The sequence below is a fragment of the Pongo pygmaeus genome, chromosome 13 (assembly GCF_028885625.2).
Source record: "Pongo pygmaeus isolate AG05252 chromosome 13, NHGRI_mPonPyg2-v2.0_pri, whole genome shotgun sequence".
Lineage (NCBI taxonomy): Eukaryota > Metazoa > Chordata > Mammalia > Primates > Hominidae > Pongo > Pongo pygmaeus.
In genome coordinates, this window is record NC_072386.2 from 85,890,551 (window position 1) to 85,914,341 (window position 23,791).

General features: G+C 47.1%; 1 protein-coding gene across 1 annotated transcript in view; it reads right to left on the reverse strand.

Moving 5' to 3' along the window:
* Positions 1–8,146: 8,146 nt before the first annotated feature.
* The window catches only part of PTCH1 (patched 1), a 61,243-nt gene continuing 45,598 nt past the window's right edge, over positions 8,147–23,791 (reverse strand). The window contains exons 16-23 of the mRNA XM_054501447.2: positions 23,020–23,162; positions 20,768–20,951; positions 19,207–19,487; positions 17,472–17,609; positions 14,681–14,823; positions 11,034–11,133; positions 10,264–10,518; positions 8,147–8,638 (exon numbers count right to left, since the gene is read on the reverse strand). Coding sequence (XP_054357422.1) covers positions 8,147–8,638; positions 10,264–10,518; positions 11,034–11,133; positions 14,681–14,823; positions 17,472–17,609; positions 19,207–19,487; positions 20,768–20,951; positions 23,020–23,162 — 1,736 coding nt within the window. The remainder of the gene's footprint in view (positions 8,639–10,263; positions 10,519–11,033; positions 11,134–14,680; positions 14,824–17,471; positions 17,610–19,206; positions 19,488–20,767; positions 20,952–23,019; positions 23,163–23,791) is intronic.

Genomic DNA, 23,791 nt, shown 5'->3' on the forward strand with positions numbered 1-23,791 from the left:
TGATTACAGGCCATTAGAGACCATTAGTAAATGAACTATGCAATTTCAATTGTGAAATGCACACTCTCTTGTGAAATGCAAACCTGGTTTCACATATTAATTGCTTCTAATTAAGGAGGAACATTTTGGCCAATTAGCTTTTGGAATTTAAGTGGAATCAGAAGGATAATTCAGAAATTTGCTAATTGCTTCCTCCACTGCAGCTGTTTGCCTTTAGAGCAAACATATACCATCTGCATGATGCTGCACACACACACGGATGGCCGAGAGGCTCGGAAATTCTTGCTAGAGTCGTTGTGTAGACAGCAGTCACCATAATATTGGAATTAGCAACATGAAACAAACAGGGGAAAAAAACGAGGACACTAAGAGAGAAAAACATAGGACTGGACTCCAGAGATCCAGGTTCTCAAGCTGACCCAACGACTGTTGGCTAACACTGGACATGTCATATCACTTCTCCAGGCTTCCTGGATATAAGATGGCAAAGGTCTCTTACAGCTTATTCATGACGAGCTTCCATGATTCCTGACGAGCTTCCATGATTCATGGTAACCTGCCATACCGCCATGTAAGTGGAAGCTGTGTGGGAAAAGCAAAAGCATCTATTGACAAAAGGGCCGAGTACGCCTGTTGACACGGCACGGTCACAGTACAAGGATTGGGGCTGGCCACTGCTCTTGCAGTCCATGGATTTTTTTTGAAGGAGAAGGTCTTTGTTTCTTGGCACCCTTCCATTTTATCGTTTTTCATACCTCTTCCCTAATTTCAATGGCCTTTTCCTGATTTTGGTGGTAGGTTGGTCTTTTCCCCAGTATTGGCCTCACTTTCTGGATGTCTGACCCAGTCCTCACTGACGGATAGTTCTGCTCTCACTCTTAAACCACAGCAGAGAGCCTGCTGGTGGTCTCCATTCCTGCCTTGTCTTGCTTCTCCTCTCCTCTTGCTGCAAAATAGGCTCTCAACACAAGTCCACCGACCACTGCTGCTGATGGAGGTCTGTAATTACCAAGAGGGTTCTTTGGCATCTTGACTTGGGCTTCATGCTGCACTCCTCATTATTACATAATAACTCACCAGTTAGAACTTGCTCATCAATCCCTCTCCCACTACAGGATTTTTTCCTTATAAAAGTATAACAGGTTATTATCTACCATCCCCCTCTCCATAACAATACAAGCTGTTGTCCTTTCTGTATCTCGAGGTGGTGTTATTATCACTGGTTCCTGCCTACTCTGTGGGAATTCCCTTTTGCGGGGGCAAAAGGAACAGGGCCCTTCTGGCGAGAGGTTGGAGAGAGAAACAATTTTGTCAAGAGAGTGTTTGTCCTGAGAGATGGTGTGTTGACTTAGGTATTTCGTGTGCTTGCTTTCTTCTTTATTATTTGCCTTGTTGGTAGCTTACATCACATTCCTATATCTTCAGCCTCAAGCCCTGTGGATGGGAAGCAGAAAAATTAAGACAACACTCTCCAAGAAAGTGGGATGCACTGTGGACCCTTGAATAACATGGGAATTAGAGGTGCTGATCCCCTAGCAGTTGAAAATTCATATATAACTTCTGACTCAAAGACCAACGCTACTCAAAGACGGTAGCCTACTGCTGACCTGAAGCTTTACCCATAACACGGTGACTAACACACGCTTTATATATTACATGTATTACATACTTATTCTTAAAGTAGAGTAAACTAGATAAAAGAAAATGTTACGAAGAAACTCATAAGGAAGCGATAAAACATATTTACTATTCATTAGGTGGAAGTGGAGCATCATAAAGGTCTTCATCCTCGTTGTCTCCACGTTGAGTAGGTGCAGGAGGGGGAGGGGGAGGAGGGAGAAGGGGGAGGAGGGAGAAGAGGAGGAGGAGGAAAGTGAGACAGGGAAGAAAAACACAGAGAGGGGGAGGAGGGAAGGCAGAGGAGTTGGTCTTGCTGTCTCAGGGTTGGCAGAGGGGGAAGAAAATGCATGTGTAAGCAGACCCATGTACTGCAAACCCATGATGTTCCACGGTCACCTGTGAGACGTGCTTGCATGATGGTGCTAGCACTGTGGATGTGGCTGTGGCTGTCTCTGCAGGGTGGCACTGCTTGCAGGGGGACGACTCATTCTCAGGGCAAACACTGTCTTGACAAAATTGGTTCTCTCTACAGCTCTCACCTGAAGGGCCCTGTTCCTTTTGCCCCCCTGAAAAGGGACCTCCCCGAGAGCAGGCAGGAATCCATTATACACATGCCACCTCACGGTGTAGAAAGTGCACGCTTTCTGTATGTGCTTCCCATGTGCACCAAGTTTGATTTGGGTCATCTCTACAGTTCACCCTTCCTGAGGCCCACCATGTTCCTAACAGGCCAGAATATCCCTTTCAGATCCTTATGGTGGCAGTCGTTGGAATTTCCTGGCAGGGAACCCTTGCAGAAAATGGTACCCGACATGCCCTCTGTCATGACAGTGCAAAGGATGAAACAGATTCATGTTCAAGGCATGTTCTCATTATGCGCAGCCTTCATTAAAAGTAATTAAAACTTGGCAAATACTCTTCTCAGATGACTAATAGACCATCTCCACTTCTCCTTTTGGGAGGTCGGTTACCAGTTACCAAAAATGAAACACCTGCCTTTACATCAACATGCTGCTGCTGAAACGTAGCAGGACGCAGCTTTCACAATGCTGTTAAATACATCTGTTGTGCAAAAAAAAAAAATGGAGCTCTGTGTTGACATAAGTCCTGAATAAATATGGTGGATCTGGGGACACAAATCTGATTAAAAACTTCTCCCTAGGCCAACATCGTTAAAAACTAAGTTAGCTAGTTAGCTATGTGTCATTTACAAGGAATATAAAATTGGATGGTAGCAAATGGTCATTTTGGTGGTATTAAACATGTCTTGGGGAAAGCATGTCCCAATCTGAATTCCAATTAATGCAATTACTATTTCCCATACTCAGATTCAGGGAGAACATATTCTCTGTGGCTTAAATGAGCCAAATTAGCTGTTATGTGTAGTATTAAGGACGACACTCTATTACCTGAACATCTTATTCCTTGGTTAGAATTTACTGTGCTACCTCAAATGTCTCCCAAGCGGGGCTCAGTAAACATGAACTATTCCCATAGCAGCGCCCATCGTTTCTATGGGGAGCCCTTGTCATCTTCAAGATGGGAACCCTGAGGCAGAGTTGGTGATTGAACTGGGGTTTGGAGTGGGGTCCTCAGGACGGGGCTGTCCGGTTCTCACTCAGATGACTCTGGCCAGCCCCTGAGGTCCAGACCTCGTCACCAGCATCACTGCTGCCACCCTTCAGAAGTTTTCAAGGGGTATTTATGTCTTTAATTTACAGATGAGGACACACAGGCTCTGGGGTTTTAAGACACTTGCCCAAGCCAGTCAAGTGGGTGACAGGGAGCCCTCTCCGTGGAAGGTCCCGGCGTGGCTCCCCCTCCCCTCTAGGAAAGGGGCCTGCACTCTCCTTCCAGATCCTCCCTCACTGTGGGGCGAGCACTAAGAAGGGAGTTCCTCACTCTGGACTCCCAGATATAAGAGTCAAGCTCCTGGCCTGGGCTCACCCACAGAGGACCATGTGTTTTGTGAAAGGACCACGCAGTGGAGTCAGTATCTCTGTGCTGTTTCCAGATCGGGCCCGCACTGGCCCAGGAGCCGAAGCCAAATGATAGAATCTGGCCACACTCAGCTGGAATTTCGGGATCGCCTCCGCTGGTGCATCACAACCACCAGGACAGATCGTTAAAGCACAGATTCCCAGACCTCACTCGGAGATTCTGATTTAGGTGGTGTTGGATTTGGTTTTTCTAGCAAGCTTCCAAGGCAGGCTGATTCATGGACCACACTTGACTAGCACTGGCCTATGTTACCTTGTCTAGAGATGGACTGGCAGGTGTCTTACGGCCAGATAGTAAATATCATAGTCTCTGCAGACCATAGTCTGTGTTGCAGCTACTGAACTCTGCCGTTGCAGCAGAAAAGCAGCCATCAACATGTGCGGCAACAGGCACGACTGTCTCCTCATGAACCTGTGCAACAGGACATGGCCAGCCGGCTGTGGCTCACTGACTCCTCTGCAACTTGCCCATGTGCACGGCAGTGTGGGCCTTGAGTTCAGCCCCACTACTCCTTGCTTACACAGCTGTAACATGGACGTGATATTCCTGGCCATATTTTTCTCCATGCCTATGATGAAATCATTGCTTACTAGGAAACACTCAAAAACTGTTCTGTATCAGGTTCAATCAATTCCATATTATCTTTGACACTGTTTAGAAGTATGACACTTTCGCTGATGATAATCACCTTTGAATTTGGCTTTATGTTCCCTCATTATTAGGCCTCACATAAGGGAAATAAGTATGCTAAGAGAGATGACAGAAGGACTAATTTTGATGGTTAACTTGGAAGTTTCTTGGTATGAGAAAACAAAAATAGGGTCGGGTGATAAGAAATTAATGCATGGGTACAATGTACACTATTTGGGTGATGATCACACTAAAAGCTCAGCCCCCACTTTGTAATACATCTATGTAACAGAGCTATGCTTATACCCACTATTTATACAAAACAAAAAGGAGGAAAACCTAAAACTGTCTCCATCAGATAGAGCAAAAAAGAAGAGTGTCACAAGGTCAGCAAGATGAAACAACAGTTTCTGATGGCTCCAACACTAACCGCCTCTCCCAAGTATTTTAAAGAAAAAAAGCATTCTACAAACAAAGATATAACCAACAAGTTATATTATTTTTTATTCATGTTAGAATTTCTATCAGTGTTTGAACATTAATTATTTAGAGAGTTTGTACATTTTCACCTTCCAAGGTTTGAAATGAGAAGCATGCTAGATCACCAATGGTAACTAATAAACACTTCATAATCGCATGAATATCCACTCTGCTCTGACTCTCTTAACACTGTTAAACATTTTCTTTCCTTGCTGTAATTTACAATGAAAACTGTGCCCACTCATGTCTCAGCAAAGTTCCAGACATTATGGATTCATCACATATAAATTCTTTAAAAATATACTTCTGTCAAAAGACTTGATGACTACTATGTACACTACAAAAATAAATCTTCATATAAATAAATTATATGGCATACTTTTATCTTTGTAATTGAAATGACACAAACTCATTTCCACCAAAATTGGCAATGAGACCCAGTTTGAATATTTATTTCCTTTAAACTCCTTACCCTAAAACCTACCATGAGTCCTTAATGTAAATGTTATATACTCTGAACTATTTAACATTAGTAAGCACTCTATACAAATAAAAATTCTGTCCAAAAGTAAAACATAGCTGTAATGTTTCCAATAGAAATAAAATCCCTGCATTTTTTTTTGTTATAAACTGGCATGACAAATACTGTAGAGGAAAACATTCTTATGATACAAAATTATAAATATCAGCAAAGTTTTTTTTTTTTTAAAATTAAAACATCCAAATGAACAAACAGGACAGACAAAATAAAACTATTAAAAGAGAGAGAGAAATTCTAATTCCCTGCCAGCCCCCTCCCAGTTCTCCCTTTGCCAATGTGACTATCGGAGAAAGTTCTACACCATGCAGAAATCAGGGGCCGCACAGCCTCCGGCGCACCACGAGCTGGGCTCAGGAAGGGAGCGAGGGCATGCCAGGAACCAGAGGGAAGTCGACTTCAGAATTTTGCATCATCCCTCCTCCACGCAGGATGTTTTCTGAGCAGAGCTGGGTGTTAGGATGGCAGACCATGTGGGTGACAGGCACCAAGACAGCAGCAGGGGGGTGGCCAGGGTCCCCAGCAGAGTCACACACACACACACACACACACACACACACCCAGCAGCCACAAGTGGCTCCCAATCAGCATCTTAAAAGTTTTGTGGTGAGTATCAGGGTCTGAGGTCACTATGCTGTGGGTATTTCTGGGGGCCCATTACCTTTCTGTTAAGATTTCCCACGTAATTTAAAAGGAAGTAACAGGAGCTGCCACTCATGAGCGCCTCACAGTAGCTTAGGCTTCAGCCCTGCAGGGACCCCGCCCTTTCCTCTGACTTCTTGTCTGCAACAAGGCGCTGGTGTGGATTTGGATGGGGAGCCAACACTGGGTGCTTTCCTGACATGTGCTGGTCTCTGGTTACAAGGTGAGGGAGCCCACACCTGAGAGCAAAAGAGAACCAGTACAGAAGCAACTTTTAAAAATAGGCCTGGTTGAGAGACCTGCCCCTGCCTACATCCTTCAGTGGGGTGTGTCCATCCTCCTGCTTTCCCACATCACATTGAAAGAGCACTAATGACGGGGAGGATGGAGACAATGTTTGGATTTACTTAGGAAGCACGTACCCTAAACACTGGTGCATGAAGAATCCCTCCGGAGCTCTTATCCTACATAATGCCTGCCTCTACACCACCACAATGCATGCTCACCACTTAGTTTTAAAGAAGATGCAAACAGATCTAGAAAGCCTCAACCAGCTGCTCCATTTAAGAGAGGGAGTTTAAACTATAGGGACTCAAAACATCATTTCTGGGAGATTGTGGGCCAAGAATTAACCAAATAGGTTTTTCTACCTGGGACAGGGCCACATCCACTCTTGAATTTGGGGGTGTTGGGGGAGGGGTCGTGTGTGTGTTGGTCACAAGAGGGGCACCATGTCACCCAATTTTCTAACACCCACGATGATGAACTGATGTGAGCTCCATACCCTGAGGTTCCAGCATCCATCACAATGATCCGGGAGAAGGAGATTATTCCCCTGAAGCACAAATTGGGGTCCTGGATGGCAGCCAATGATCGTAAGAGACGCCGTAGACACGAGGAGAGTCTAGCTTTTGCCGGGCTGATTTGAAAGGATTAGGTGGATGTTTAGGGCCAGCCCTCACCAGCACAAAGAAAGAAAAGATATCCTGACGCTTCCAGCCTGACTAGGTCAGAGCCTACTACAGGTTACAGACAGTGTAGAGAAACAAAACAAGACAAAAAAAATCACAGTACAGTACATGGTGAACTCACACACATGTTCACACGCACAGCCAAACAAGAGGACCGCACACAACGACACCTAGAGAAGCCACCAGGATTAACGTGCTTTCTTCATATCTGCTCATTAAACAAAATTATCACGCATAGCGTGTTTGAAAGTTAACAGTAACATTTCATACTACCACAGGGTTGTGATATGCAAATTTAAAATATTTTAAACAGAAACCTTTACAAAATAATCGTATTACATAAGCAATATTTGCATAGAATTATACAAGTAAATTATACAATATTTAAGCAGCAGCAACATATGCTGAAATTTAAGACTAATGAAGCTTGGTTGTGGCATGGGGCCCAATGCACGAATACGGAGAGGCCCCACTGTGGCCTCCACACGCTGGGGCAGGAGTGGAGAAGCCCCAGATCATACTACTTTACATCCTTCCTTCCTATATTACACATGTGTACACCTCTTAAATATTTATAGAAATATTTAACAAAATAATACAATCGGTTACAGTAACAATGAACTGCTGTCCTGGCGCAGGGCATCTTTTCCATAACTCCAAGCAGTTCTCTTCAAGCAGTTCTGGAAAGAGGTGGGGGTGGGGGGTTTCCAATCTTTGGCCTCTTTGCTTCAGATTTTAATCACCCTTTAAAAGGAAGCAAAAAAGGAAGTTGAGCAGAGTAAGAGGTGTGCAAGTCCATATTTATTAAGTACAAAAGCAGGCAGCAGTGACCTTGGTATTAGAAATCACGAGAGTGGGGTGTGGGCCTGAGGTGTCCCTGGGGGCTGCTTGTGACCTCTCCCTTCATCTGGGGGCTGGTTACACGGATGCGCTCCCATGTGACCAATTTGCTGTGGCATGCACCTCCATAAAGACTGGCAAATATTGGTAAAAGGTGGTGCTGCTCGTGTCCTTGTGGTGCTGCACCGACCCTCCACAGGTTAGCAGTGGGGGAAGAGAGCAGTGTGGAGCTGGACTGGTTCCCCAAGGATGACAAAGCTTGGACACATCAGACTTACTCTGGGGATAAAAGGTCACTGGGGTCCAGCGTGGGATGTGCCCGAGCGCCACAGCCCCTCGGGGATACCGAGAACCCCAGGAGAACCTTGTCCTCCTCTCTGCCTGGCTCTAGGTCCCTTGGCTGCCCTTGTCAGTGGCACACACCTCAGTTGGAGTTGCTTCCCCGGGGCCTCTCCTCGCATTCCACGTCCTGCAGCTCAATGACTTCCACCTTTGAATCCCTCCTCTCACGCCGGACGTGGAAAGGCACGTGGGGGTCCTCGAACAGGCCGTGGTCAGTCTCAGGGTAGCCCGGGCAGAGCCCCCCTCGGGGGTTCCGCCCAGGCCCAGGGACAGGCGGCGGGTGCACGGCGACAGTCACGGAGGCAGAAGCTGTCACAGTGGTGATGGGCTGGCAGTAGCCGGGCATGGAGCTGCCCATGGCAGTGGACGCTGGGTTCCGAGGGTTGTGAGAACGGGCCCCACGGGGGCCCCAGCGGTCCCTATTGCTAGGGCCAGAATGCCCTTCAGTAGAAATTTCAAAAGCGTCTCTGCGCGGTCTGTAGGGGGGTGGCCACAAGCCTTCTCTGGGGGGGTCCCTGCGGGGCTGCTGTCGCGGGTTCGAGGGTGGGTGATGCCTGGATTCGGGATGGACCACCTGCGGAGGGCGACGGTGGGTTAGAAGGGCGGGGAGGGTGCTACCCCAGGCTGGGCATGGTCCCTGCAGCTCCCACACTTCCCTCCTTGGGTTTCACCAAAGACTCAGTCAACCCTGGGGAGCCAATGGGGGCCTTCCACCCACAAAAGAAAAGCCCGTCCTTCTAATAACCTCTACGACCTGGTGGAGGAGCATGTTGTTTGAAAATCCCGTTTCCAGGCTTTCTCTGACACAGCTGGCTGGACACGTACTGCTGCTGCCCCTAAATGTGGGCTGTGGTCAGAGCGTCCCAGCTGCTGCCCCCCACAACCTACCCCCGACCCTGTTAGGTTCTGCAGGCTCTGAGCTGCTCCTCTCCCAAAGTTGCTAAGTTTGCGGCCCTGGCTGGCCTGAGTGCAGGACGCTGGCAGGACTGTCTCTGCCTACTCTGTCAAACACAGTAGCCGCTCCAGACATGTGGCTGCTTAAGTTTTAATGAACTAAAATCCAAAATCCAGCTCCTCGGTAGCCCCGGCCACATTTCAAGTGCTCCACAGCCACGTGTGGCCGGTGGCTCCCATCCTGGAAAGCAGAGAGGGCATTTTCGTCACCGCGGAGGGCTGTGGCGGGCAGCCTGTTCCATCTGATTGTTAAGAATCTGGTCTCTGCGTCTCTATACAAAGCACAGAGCAACACAGTGGCCACATCAATCAAAAGGACCGTGACCAACTTCAAAGTCGTTCAGCTTGTACCTATTTTTAGGCTCCCGCTGAACAAAACCAGATTCACACTGCAGCTCAGCGGGCGTCGTCGCGGGGGGTAGGAGGAGGACAATTCAGGTTATTTGGTTGGCCTTTCTCTCTTTCACAGAAGGGCTGCTCTGGCCTGGGACTGGAATACCCATTTCCTGGAGGGACAGCAGGGGGCCCTCAGTGGAGCAACATCAGCCCAGAACCTTCCTTGAGTTTTCAGGGCTGAGACCATCCCAGGGAGCACAGGGTGGAGGAAAGGACCCAGGTCCTTGGAGCCTCCAAGGAGGGGATCCCAGGTTCCTGGTGACCTCCTGAATCACTGAAGGCTAAGAACTCAGGGGTGGTTCTCGGCCTCTCTGCTCTTTCCTGCCACCTGGAACATGAGCTTGGAGCCACAAAAGCTATGGTAAAGTATTTAGACAATAATAATGAATGTTGTATCAAGGGCAATGAAACCTAACAGAAATGAGAGAAGGAAAAAACCTTACCTCTGTTGGCAATAAAAATACTACTAGTTTTAGAAAATATCACTCTCAAATGACATGCACCTTAAGAGGGGGGGAAAAAAAAGGCAGGAATGCTTTATCTCTGGCCTTTGAAGCCCAAACTGTCCTCACCCTGAACAAGATAGATGCTACTGCTTTGTGCAGTGACATTAGCGGCCCCTGCCCTTTCTATCCTTTATGAGATCAAACCACAGGAAGACGGCATTTTTATAGTTGAGAAAGAGTTAAATACTGGTTATTTCCTATGATTTGACCTAGCCTGTACTTTATCTCTGCATCCCATCTGCCTGTGTGATGTGCTGCTCAGAGCAGACAGGAGCCCCGCTGGACCACCGGGCCCACTACCACGGTGGGAAGACCCCTCACCCTGTTCTGCAGGGTCACTTACAGTGGAGTGGGCGAAGACGGGGTTTTCTGTGGCTTCCACGATCACTTGGTGGGCAGGGCCTCCCGCGGCCTGCTGGGCCTCATAGTGCCGAAGCTCCTCGCTGAGGCCTGACACTGTCGTCTGGGAACTATACTCTGAGTCGGAGGAATCAGACCCGCTGTGCATGTGGCCGGGCGGCATGGCGAACCGGACCACGCTGGGGGGTGGCTCAGGGGAGGGTGTGGGCAGGCGGTTCAAGCCGTTGGCTGGAGACACCTATTTAAGGGGATTCCATGTTAAAAGTGTTCTTGTCCATTTACCTGCTGGCCACACTCAAAGCTCAAAGCATGGTATTTTTCAGGGGCCTCTGTCCCCTGCCCTGGGGCCCTGCGCACTGTGCCATATTAACCTCCCCTTCTCTACCACCTGGAGGACATTCAGGTCCCGCAGCTGGAGCAGAAGAACTGTCCTCTGCTCCACACTGGAAAGGCAGGTGTGTACTTTTTACTCTTGTGAAGTCCAATTATGCATCTCAGGGGAAAGTCTTCATTTACTGTACAAAGATCTGTAAGACCCAGGCTGCCAATCAGTTGATTTAGAGGAACCAAACCAAACCCGCCCTCTAGCCCTCAAAGCCGGTACACCGAAGAGGAAAACAGACATGACTCTGAGACGTTTACTGAAGAACCACCAGCCAGTGGGGAGGCACCTAAGTATCGAAATGAAGAGCGGCACAGGAAACACAGCATTCAGCCGGCCTACACATGGGACATCCCCGTGTCACTACTGACCTCAGGATATGGTCCAAAGAAAGACAAAAGCACGGGAAGCAAAACCAGCCCATTGAGAACGCCGAGGATGGTGAGGATCGCCAGCACAGCAAAGAAATACCTGGGAGATCAAGAGGAAATGGGAACACGCGCTGTGACAGGGTGGATCGCGCCACCCTCCGTGTGCCCGACACAGCAGCATGGCAATGCCAGAAATGAACAAAACCCACCCCACTGAAAAGGCTGTTATCCAACCGCAGTTCACATTCAACACAAGGTGAGTTTTTGCTTTTTGTTTCTTTACCTTATGACTTTGAGGACTACATTCCACAACCCAAAGTGTTAGTTCATGAAGGGAAGAAAAAAAAATTAGTTTGTTAATTTGCTGAACTCTGATGGCATGTAATGTTATTTATGAATGTGTTACACAAACACAAAAATATGGAATGCGACCTGAATGGCTGGGCAGACTGAAAGCACAAACACAATGCCGAGGGGCCCCGCTCGTGAAAACCCAGCAGAAGCAAACAAATGAAGTGAAGGGTGTAGAATTTAAACAATTTAGCCCAGGAGGAAAAGCAGCCCACTTCTGCAGGCTGCTAATCCACTGTGAAATGCTTCTGCATCTTACGGCAGAATCTCTAATTAAGTCTCTAGCATATCAGGTAAGGCTTTCCCTGGCCTTTCATTAATCACAACTTTCTGCCTAGAATTCTGTGAGTTCCAGTTTTACCAAATAGCTCCAATTGCAACCTTTTTAGAACACAGGAACCAGCTTTCTGCAAAGAAAATGCTGCCCATTCTGTGGGAGCTGGGGCATTGTGCTGGGTGAGGGCACTCCACAATGGCGGGGCTGCTCTGCGGGCCAATCTTTTGTTGAACAATTTAGCATCTCTGAATACTCTTGTTTTGCGTCAGCCAATTCAAACATAAAGGCCGCAGCACCATGGCAGAGGAGGAGAGTGCAGAAGTAGTTCTGCTTTCCCACCATTGAGGGCTAAGGTCTGGAATCCTTCATGAATACCAAGGTAAACCTGTCAGCCAGGGACAGCCTCTGGAGGATACTCTGCATGGCTGGAGGGCACGGACTCCACGCAGGGATGCGTTTCTGGAACTAATGATTTCTAGGGCAACTCTGATGGAAGTGGGCTGGGGTAGGGGAGAGGCTCAGGATGTTCTGGGAAGAGGGAGGGCAAGATATCTATCTGTTAATGGTCCTCTGGTTCATAAAATGGAACAGGCAACCAGTGCTGCCATGTCTATATATGTTTTGACATCAGATGAAAGGGGAGAGAATCCCTATAAAAATACAAATACCTCACAGCTATTGTAAACACTAGAAACTTCTGAACTGCATTAGTAAAAACCAAGCAGTCAATGTCTTGGTCTAATGTAAACTGCTGGAACTTTCGGCTGGGGCATGTATCAGCAGCCACATTAAGACATTTGCATCCCATCCATCTAGCTGAAGCATAAACAGGCCAATTAGATTTCTGACGGCTTAGCATATACAGTGTCTGCTCATTTATTTGACCTTGGTGAGGCCTTTATCAGGTTAATCCATCCCATTCTAGAAAATGGGAAGCCCTTTTAAGTGCTTGAAAGAGGAACCCTGATATTTCTGGGTGGGAACAACCCCGGGTGAGAGGAGAGCGCTGGGATTCCAGCTGCCAGGTTTCCAGCTGGGGGCTCTAATTCAGGCTAAGTTTCCTCATTCAGCATCCCCCACAAGGCTGAGCGAGACCCTCCTGTAACTCATGAGACCGCAGCACACCTTGCATTTCCCCTGGTTTTGCCTGTGAACTTGTCTCTCCCCCAAAAGACCTTAGGCTACACAGAGGGATATGGGGGTCCCCATTATTTGCTGTTGTGCAAATGGCACTTACGGGGTGCTTGTTATATTTCTGTTAAACGAGAAAGTAAATATGCAAAAGAAACTCTACTTGACATTGAGCTTTTATATCATAGCGATAACATGTTAGTGCCTGAAAAAGTGTATACTAAGAACAAAGGAAAAGCTAAAATCAAACTAAGAACTAAAATAAAACACAGACCAAAACATTTAACTCAGTTGGGCAACTCTCTATTTGGTATTGGCAAACAGGAATTTAGGAACTGGCTTGCTGGCTTAGCAGTAGTTTGTGCTCAGAAGTCTAGCTCCATGGACATTGCAGGGAGACAGCTGGAGATGCAGACCCAGCCCTCATCCTACCTCCCGCCCCCTGCCCCCCGAAATCGGCCCCGCACTTAGAGCCTCAGATGATTCCTCAGCACATCGGTGTGAGAAGCGCTGGTCTACAGCGATTCCACTTCACCATTCACTCTACGCAAAAACTACAACAAGCAAGCTTGGCACTCATTCTAAGAAGGCAGCCTCCACGATGCCAAATTGCCCAGTGGGCTATGCCACAGGCCAACCAACGGGCTCATCTCTTTCCCGTAATAAAACTTTGGCTAAAACTTCTAGTTGAAACCCTCTTCTTTTTACTTGAAGATGAGAAGCCTATCTCTCTCTCTGACACACACACACACACACACAACCTCTCAGTACTGAAGCGTGCCAAACAAACCAATCATTTCTCACATCTGGTTCTGCCCTGTCATGGTTCTAATCTTGGACTTTTACTTATTGGTGATTCTGGCTTTAGCGCTCCATAAAGTAGCAGAGTTCCATCCAAGAGCAGGTCCCTCACAAAGCCATGGAGGCTGCTCAAAGATGCAAGTGGTTTCCTCCTCTGCAGTTCTCAAATTCTTTTCAAAAGGAAAACTCGCTGTTATTTTATATTTCACAAAGTCATATTCTTAATTAAATCAACTGGAAATGACTTGCCTTGAGATCCAAACTAGGCTTAGATTCCCAAGAGTTGACATCAAAGTCCAATGCTAAATGCTTCCTAATTGTGGGGACTCGAATATGAAATCTGAGCACGTCATTTTCACTTCTTAAAAGAATAAAGTCAGGTGACAATTTTAGGTATTTTTAAATTTTCCTTTCTACAGTTTGAAGGAGAGGGAGCATAGGTCAAATCTGGCATCTCTTTCTGCCGTGTTTCTAACCAGAGACAACAATAATGGGCCACCTATTGGGTGATCCTTTGGCTTCAAGCTGCAGAGTTGTCTTTGCTGCCAGCCCCAAATCCTTTATCTTCTGTTTTCAAGATATTCCCCAAGACAGCTCTAGAAGAGAGCTTGTCTTTATACCTCCGAGTAGCTCTACATTAACAAGTTCAAAAGAAAGCAGAGTCACAATGATGAGGTGCTGCAATCTACCAGATACAGAAGGAAATAAGCAACGAAGATCACCTGAGCTAATAACAGTGATTTTTTTTTTTTTTTTTTTGAGACAGAGTCTTGCTCTGTCACCCAGGCTGGAGTGTAGTGGCGCAATCTCAGCTCACTGCAACCTCCGCCTCCCAGGTTCGAGGAGTTCTCTGCCTCAGCCTCCCAAGTAGCTGGGATTACAGGCACCCACCACCACACCCGGCTAATTTTTGTATTTTGAGTAGAGATGGGGTTTCACCATCTTGGCCAGGCTGGTCTTGAACTCCTTGACCTTGTGATCCACCCGCCTCGGCCTCCCAAAGTGCTGGGATTATAGGCGTGAGCCACTGCACCCAGCCCAATCACAATGATTTCTAAAACATGTCTCCTTGCACACGCCTGCTTACCTGACAATGAAGTCGAACTCAGATCCCGCAAGCATCAGCACTCCCAGCAGAGTGGACACAGCGCCGTCCAGGACGGGTGCAAACATATGCTCCAGGGCAAGCACAGCCCTGCGGTTCTTGTCGCCGATGGCCGTCAGAAAGGCCTGTGCAATGAGGATGTTCACAAGATCAGGTTGCTGGACTTCACCTGGTAAATGCTCAGCTCTGTCCTAAATGTTACAAGCTCTCAAAACTGCTCACATCTTACTGTTTTAGTTGCTAGAACGTGTAATCAGAGTAGCTCAACTAGCTGCACCTAGACTTAAACTAAGATGACCTCTTCATGACACTGGGTCATATTTGGTGTTGATGTAAATCTTGAACACAGTAAAACCAAAACTATATAAAAATGGACAGAAATGTCCCCTTCTTTTCACTGACACTCACCCCGAAGTTTCCCCCCCCTTAAATGATCTCACACCACTCACACGTGAGACCTCCAATTCCCACAGCAACAGGATTCTGGCTAACGCATTGGATGGCTAAGAGCTTAGCTCAGTGTCCCAGGCAATTGGGTGCTACACACACTTCCTCACGATTATGCAGAGGTGAGACCTTCTGTCACTGTTTCAGGCTATGTTTGTAGTACATCTAAGCACTATGAGTGTATTGCAAGAAATATACAGGACCGTACATTTGAATCAAGCCCTTTTGAACACTGTGTGGACACATCCCTGTCTCTCCTGCAGTCCTAAAGCTCTCCTAGGCCAGAAATGCTGTTGATACTAAATGGGAACTTTGCAGAGTAAATTCTGGAAGATCAGACTGTTGGCCTGAACGTGTGACCCCTGCAGGGAGTGTTGAGCCTGGCACAAGTTCTCTCTCTGAAGTTCAGGCTGCTCTGGGTTATGCCGACAGGAGAGGGCTGGGTGTCTTTGGCAGGATGCGTTTCTATCCCTTACCTACCTGTGGAAGGACTGAGATGGTCGTTCTCCTTAACATGAAAAAATACAAATATACAAATGTCTGCTAAGAGTTTTCATACTTTTCTCTCAAACAGGTTCTACTCTTTCAGAGTTGGTAAAGACATTAGGGTCAATATAGCTGCCTTCTGCTCTTGGGGCAAGGCACCAAGGGGGTTTTCAGGCATGCTGGCTTGCGTCATATTTGGGCCATGAGGCCATAAGGGCCAAGTTGTGACTACCCTGTCACACGCTGTTTCTATGTTACTGAGACAGCAAATGAACGGGAACCCACTGATTTCCTAAAGACATTCGTGAAAGAAGACTCTTCTTCACGGCCTTATTCCACCATTTTACAAACCTTGAAAGAGCAGTAACTGTCAACTCTAAATGCAATTTCACATAGAGGATTACAATACTGAAAATGACTTGGACTAGAAGTCCTAGAGTTTAGAGACTGTAGTTAGCATTTCCATGGTAAAAATCTGCTCTGGGATACCCATTTGCCCTGCTAGCTTCCAAAAAAGGTGGTTTCCATTTGCATCAGAATAAAATAACTTGTGGATTCTTAACTCACATGCAAATTTATCTCCCTTTTGAAGAACTGTATTGGAATTATGGGTTTTCTAAACTCTAGGCTGGCACTCTTCTTTTTTAAAAAATAGTCCCTCCTCCCAGCTCAAAGGAAGAAAATAATTTGAGCAGGCTCAAAATTTAGATAATACTGTTTCTATATTGGCTTTTTATGATACACTGTAAAAAAATGGGATAACTTCAACAAAGCATTCCTTCCAAAACACAAAAGTTTACAATCTCTCAATTGTATCACAGTAGCCCTGGAAAGACTGCAGAAGGCATAAGGCTGCAGTCTACCTGGAGACATGCATGTGCCACGTGCTGAGCCCAAAGGAAACCCGTGCTGGAGATTGCAAAAGCAACGGCAGAAGTGATTTGGTCAAGCCCAGTGCTGGCTTCCTAGCTAGGGTATTTCGCACGTCGGCATTTAATAGGTGAACACATTTACTTATTGAATGCCTACTGATAACCCCAAGTTCTTAGGCTCTAATCTGCAGACGGAACATAATTTACACAGTTGTGAGGTTTTGGATAATTCTTTGATAAATGTATACAACAGATTTATCTCTTGGACTAAAGATTCCTTCTGAAGTTTAATTACCTCCAACAAAGCATTCACAGGGCAAGGTAGAGAAAAAGAGAGGGAAAAAAATGTCTGTTGAAAGCAACACTGGTTCTCTTACTTTCTGCTATCATGAGTAGAGGCTGGGAGGTCTGAGGAGCTGGGTGGGCTTAGGTAGAAGAGCCAGTTCCCCGGGGCTGAACAATGGAGCCTCCACTCCTAAGCCCGAGGGTACTTCCTTGGCTGCCAGCTCACCTCACCCTCAGTGATGCCATCCCCAAGCCTGTGAGTGTGGTCTCATTTTATCCCCACTGTTCCTATTGTTTTTAAAACTCTGTGTATGCCCACCCACACACTCACCACATAATCTGCCTTACGAACAAACGTCACAACGTCAGGAATCGTGGGGGTATATAATGACAGTCAAAGTCAGGTGAGCACGGCCCTTCCAGGCCCACTCCAACACACCAACCCTGCACTGCCTATGGCTGACAGGGCCCGCTGCCATGTACCTTCCACACCCCTCTCCTTAGCCTCCCTGGAGGGAAAGGAATCCAGAAATCTTGCAGGCTCTCCTAGGTGGTCCCTGTGCCCTGAGGCCTTTTCACTGCCACGCACAGGGAGAATGCCAAGGTTCCCACTTGGAGACAAACAGAGCCAGAGGAAATGGGTTGTTTTTTCACAAAGTTTCTCCTTCAAACGTCTCCCATACCAAAGCAACGTGAACGGTGAATTCCACTCCTATGCCAACAGAAGCGATCAGGATGACCACGGGCACGGCGCTGAGCTTGATTCCGATGAGGCCCATCATGCCGAAGAGCTCGACCGTCATCAGCGCCAGGACCACCACCTGGAGCAGGGCACACAGTGGTCAGTGGGCGGGCAGGTCACCCTCCGGGGCTGCCCACAAGGGAGGTCGCCAGAGGGCTAAGGTGTCCTCGGTTCAGGTCAAAACAATGAATGGACTGACTTGCTTTAACTCTGGACACTGCCTTTACTGCCTAATTCATCTTCCCGCTGGGAAGGGAGACTGTGGGACAGCTGATGTGTAAAGCTGTAGAAGGCAAAGTAGAGTGTTCTAATGCAAATTATTTTCCAATGTACCTTCTCCAGAAAGCAAAAAACATACAGAACAACACCAGAGCAATCCACGAGGAATTGCACAAGCATGGCCCCATCACTTAGCTGCGAATTTCACACAGTTTACAACAAGATCCATCTCTCCTCCTGCTTGGGTCTCAGCCGCCAGAGACCATCCATGAACCCATCATTAAGTTTTCGGTTGCCTCACTCTCCATTCTAAAGAAAGCTGATAGGATGGGGTGAATAAAAGTTTTTGCAGGTGAAAGTAGTTTTGCTTTTGTGGGTGAACCTGCAGGCTAAGCGAAGATGATGTGGGGGCCAGGTAAGCGGAGAGGGTCATCATCAGCTGATGCTGTCAGGTTACAGGACCCCTGCACTTTGAAGAGCTGGGGACAGCTGGGGTGGACTGAGCCAACTGTTAAAATCCAAGGAAAAGCTTCTTGCCTTTCATCTTCCTTGTAAAAATTTGTGGAGAAATGGAAATAAAATCTGTGAGTTAGATTTGGAGTTTCTTGGTCCAAAGCGGAGAAGATACAAATAAACAAGTTACCCAGATGGAAGAGAAGGAGAAAAATGATCTTTCTTCTCTGGGGATGGGTGGTGGGCAGAGGTGGAGGGAGGGGAGGGAATGATGAAAGATGGACAACAGCAATTGCTAAGTGCCATGAAAACTCTCACAGACTAAACATTTACCTTTTAATGTACCTGCTGCACAGACTCACAGTGCAGACACAAAATCTAGCCTCTGTTTTTATAATTTTGGCATTTTAAAGGCTACACCATAGTTCACAGAATTTAAACACTGCCACGGTTTTATTAGACGCTACATGAAACTTACATCAAATCTGAGAGTATTTTGGAGAAGGAATGCCAAAAAACAGGTTCGTAATATTAGTTTATCATTTTCCCCCAGGACTTAAAACACACAAAATCATTTTCTCCATATATCACTGTCTTAACTTCTCTGATTGTCCCTTCATGTTAAATGTAGAAGAACCTGCTATGTTATTATTAGGCCCGGATGAGGTCACAAAATGACACTTTTCAATTAAAGAAAAAATTAGCTAGGCTTTGAGTGTTTTGATTTAATAAATGTTCAAAGCTGTGATGGAAAGTGCGCTTTAAAAAGTCTCCTATCTTTCCACAAAAATCTTCAAGCTACGGGAGAGAGGACCTAAGAATAAGGCCATTAGAGGTTCTACCTTAACCATCGACCTCACCACCTCGAGTAGAATAAATATATTACGGATGATGCAAGCTATACCCTCCTCCAGAGGCCCAGACATAAACAAAACTTCCCGGCTGCAGAAAGAGCTATGCTGAAAGGAATTTGACTTCCACAAAGCCCCTTATAATACACTCACAATGATCCCGGCCGTCCAGGGGTTCAGAAGGAAGACAGCGCACACGAGGAATGTGCAGGCCAACACCACGCTGATGAACAGCAGCAGCCAGTGGCGGAGGCCGATGTACTGCTCCCAGAAGAGGAAGGGGTAGCCGTTGGGGTAACTGGACAGCCCCAGGCTTGTATAGTTGCTGCAGATGGTCCTTACTTTTTCAATCGCCTCCACAAAGTCTGAGGTGTCCCGCAAGCCGTTGAGGTAGAAAGGGAACTGGGCATACTCGATGGGCTCTGCTGCCGGGACTGGGCAGAGAAGGGCACAGGTTAGGAGCAGCCCAGGGGACGGGAGCGTCACAGTTTCAATGGAAAGAGAGAAGAACTTTGCATGAAAGCTTACTGACTGCTCTTCTACATGATACAAAGGACAAACAATGCTGATCATAGCCTCCAGGCCTTTACGATCTTCCCATTTGGTTTAAAAATGTTTAACTCTGTGATGTGTGTATTTTTTAACATTTGATTTTAATCTTCCAGCAGTCATTCTTTGTGAGGGGTCTAAAAACTCCAGGCTTACATTTTGGGAACATTTTTTGTTCCCTTGACACATATGAAAGTACCAAGTTCACACAGTTTTATTCGATCACTTGCAAGAGCAAAAGAACTCTAGAGTCATGCTTTCCTGAGAAAAAATGCTTAACTTATCCTTTTAGTGCCTGAACAAACTTCAACCTTGTATGCTTCTTTTCTAATGCAATGCTAAGTCTTCAGCAACAGGGGAAGAAATCCTTATACAACAAGCATTTAGTTACTGCCGTTGTGTGTTCCAGACCCTCTGGGGTCATTCAGTTGACTTGCTAAACATGATTTGCCCTATTATAATCTCAACTATAAATTTTCATTAAGACAAGCCTTGGCTGCCTGCCACAGGGCTCTGGGGTTTAGATCCGGGGAAGCACTACTCACTGAGTCTCCAGCCATGTTTGCAAGGGGACCCGTCTTCTTTCTCACATCCTCCCTTGGCCCAGTATCCAAAGCATACACTACTAATATCTCCACCAGAAATGCAAATGAAATCCACACAGAACCACCTTTCAAACTCTGGGCTGAGAGGTGAAAGGAAGAGGACACTGTTGTATACAGACTTTTCTGCTCCGGTTTAAACAGCTCTGACAGAGTGCAGGTGCTTGGTGGCTTATAGGAATGACCCAATGTGCCAAAAATCCCTTCAACACCAGAGTTGACAAAGTTAAGATAAACATATAATCCCCAGCGATAAAACTCTGCAATAGTAAAATAACACTCAACCTGGAGGTGTCCCCGGTGTTCACAGGCAACAGCTGGCATGCGAGAGCAACGCCTAATGAACGTCTTAGCATTGAAGCTACGAATGGAGTGATAGAGTGTGGGGTTGTATCCCATTACACATCCCCGTCTCCCAGAGTTTTAAACGAGAAGAAATAGATTGTTCTGTTTACACTTTTGAACCCTGGGTAGCGTCAACGGACGAAGGCTGTTGCTGAGTTTGGAGAACCAGGGAAGGCACCTCTGTAAGTTCCCAGACCTCCCGATAAAACGCTACTTACTTCTCAGCCTTGTTTCAGGCATGTAGTCGGCTTTGTCGTGGACCCATTCCGGTCGGTGTGGCCGGATGTTGGCCTGGGAGGCAGCATATGCGACGGGGTCGTTGCTGACCCAAGCCGTCAGGTAGATGTAGAAAGCACTGGGATTAATGATGCCATCTGCATCCACCAGACGCTGTTTAGTCAACTACAAAAACGGGAAGAACAGAGGCCTTTGAGAATGGGGTTGGGGGTAAACACACTTCTGCCTTGAGAGCACAGAAGCTGAGCTTCGCACAGCATTACAACAAAGAATAGAATGCCCACTGTTGAAAGTGTCGAAAATCCCATCAGAACACCTTTGATTTCTTTCAATGTGCACTTATCAGAGGATGCAATCACTGGCGTGTTTATAACAAACACAGTTCTGCAGATGGCCCAGGAATTGGCTGAACCAATTAAATCTGAATGCTAAAAGACCGTCTGCAGCCAAGGCAGAGAATGAACAATCTGGAGAAACATATTTATAGGAGGGGAAGGGGGAGAAACCTGGCAAGAATCCCCATGCACGTCTGTGTGCAGTTAACCTCTGTTGTTAACACTGAAGGAAATGCCACCCAGTAAATGGAGGAGAGCTATAAAAATAAAACAACATCTGTATAAATTTTGCTAACACTAGCCTCCTATGACCTGTAGATTCAAAAAATGCCTAGCACCAGAAAGCGCAAGGGACGAGTGCACACCCTCAAGCCTCGCCAGGTGATCTTATTCCCGGAGGTCGTAGTACTCGGCATGCCGTGTCCTCTGCGTGGCCAAATGTGCTCCCTCGGCAGGAGGGCTTGTGGGCTTTGTTGAGGTGGGGAGCTCTGTGGGACTCAGTATGTATATGTACATTTTATATACATAGAAAAATTCTGTTTCCTGTTTATTTTAGATTCAGGCCTCATTCCTTGCTTTGGGTCTTTTTTAAACAAAATGAAAAACACCAGTGACAGCGGCTCCTAAAGAAGCAGTGAAGGAAGAAGGAGCAGGGAGAGAGTGAGAGAACTGGATTTCAGGGATCTGGATTCAATTAATCCACAGGATATATAACAACTGTATGTCCTCAACACATCCCTGGAATCAAACAGCACAGCCCATGGCCTCCGTGCATGCGGCACGCCTTTCTCCCTCCTGGGAGGAGGAAATGGTATCTGGGGGTCTGGCCCAATCCCATTTGTCCCACAGTATCCCTGGTCCCTCGCCCAGCCCTGCTGCCTGGGCACCTCCCTGGTGTCTCTGAGGCAGACTCCTCTGCCCACATCCTTGGGAAACGTGACGGTCTGCTGCCTGCTGCTGTGAGCTCAGAGTTTCACACTCCATAACAACTCTGAACAATGTAGTTTGTAAATCTGTCACCTTGAATGCCAGCAAAAAAGGGGAGACAATAAACATAGCTGCTGAGAAGATCATTAGCATGACGGTTTTCTGCCTGAAGGTGAAGCAAACAAGCTACAAAGAGCCAAGGGAAGAGGCTCCGAGGAAGCTGAGGTAGCCCGGCCCCGTGCAATCGGAGGAGTCCAAACACACTCCTGAACACACCTGCGGAGCCAAAAGGGGTATGCTGGAATCCAAACGGCAGCAAGAAGAGGCAAACACAGGTGGAGAATATGATTCCCAAACAGAAACGGTTATTACTGCAGGAGTGAGCAGAATGGCGTAGCCACTCTGATTCCAAGGGTGCACATTTCCGTTTGCTTCGCTCATCACAGAGCGATCTGTCTAGTCCTGGGGCCAGGGCCACCCAAAGATCTCAAATGTAACAAATCTTCCCATCCTTCTATCACCTCTCCAATCTCCTAACCCACCCACCTACCCCAAATTCTGCTCATCCAAATGACTGCTACCAAGAAATCCATCTTTCCAAGCTTGAATACCATCAAGACCAACATGGTACCGAGTCCTAGAACTGAAAGAATCACACGCCGCCGCATTTCTAACACTGGAAAGAGCCTGCACTCTCTCAGCTGCACTTTATTCTGACAATTGCTCTGGCGGTAGGAACACGCCTGTCCCATTTGACAGATGAGGAAGTGAGGTGCACTGGCTGGCCTGAGGTCACACAATTAGCTGGTGGGAGGAGGTGAATTAGAGTGACCCAATATTCTTTCTACCAGCTCCCAGTGCCTTAGGTCTCCAGAGAGCACAGGGTGGGGTCACATGCTGTCAAGCAGCCTCCACCAGGGCAGCGGCCTCGCAGCCCTGGAAGCGCCCTCAGTGCCCAGCAGCTGGAGTACCTGGCTGATGTCGATGGGCTTATCGCGGCTGCCGGTTTGCACCAGGAGTTTGTAGGCAAGGACTCCATCGTCTGATCCATTCTTGTAATTGTTTGGCATGATTTTCCCGGTTTCCCAGTCACTGTCAAATGCATCCTGAAGTCCTAGAAATGGGAAATGATTGTAACACATTATAACTTGCAGCCAGAAGGACCCTGGTCCTAGCGGGGTGGGCTGAGGAGAGTGAGCAGGGCAGGGGGCTCTTAGACGTCCATCAGAAACACACCCTCTGTGTTCCACATCCACTTTGACTGAAAGCACTGGATCTTTCATGAATGAACTGCAGCTGCTGCCAGCCACTGCTCAAAAGGGGGAAGGAGATTATCTGTTTCTATGAAACAAATACTCATATTTTATCTTAAGAAAAACCATTCTCCTCCTTTCCCCCCATGACAATTACAAAAGAAGGCAAGAGTGCGACGGAAAGACACGCACCAGGGTCATTAACCGTTTCGTGCCACTCGGGGTGCTAAGTCATGGGTTCTTCAATACAACCAGAAATTCCACGCAGAGGGGAAAAAGCACATTCAAACTCCCAACTTCAAACAGCAGCTCAGTTGCTTCTGGAGCCCAGGGTGAGCGAACACGATTCTGTCAATTTGTTCCATCTGTTCGACTTGTGGAGCTAACACAAGCTGTGGGATCCGCTGCCAGGTTGTGTAAAGATCACAGCCAACACCTATTCACTCTCGACTGCTCTCTTCCTCTCTGCCACCCTTCCTCAGGAGAGGGG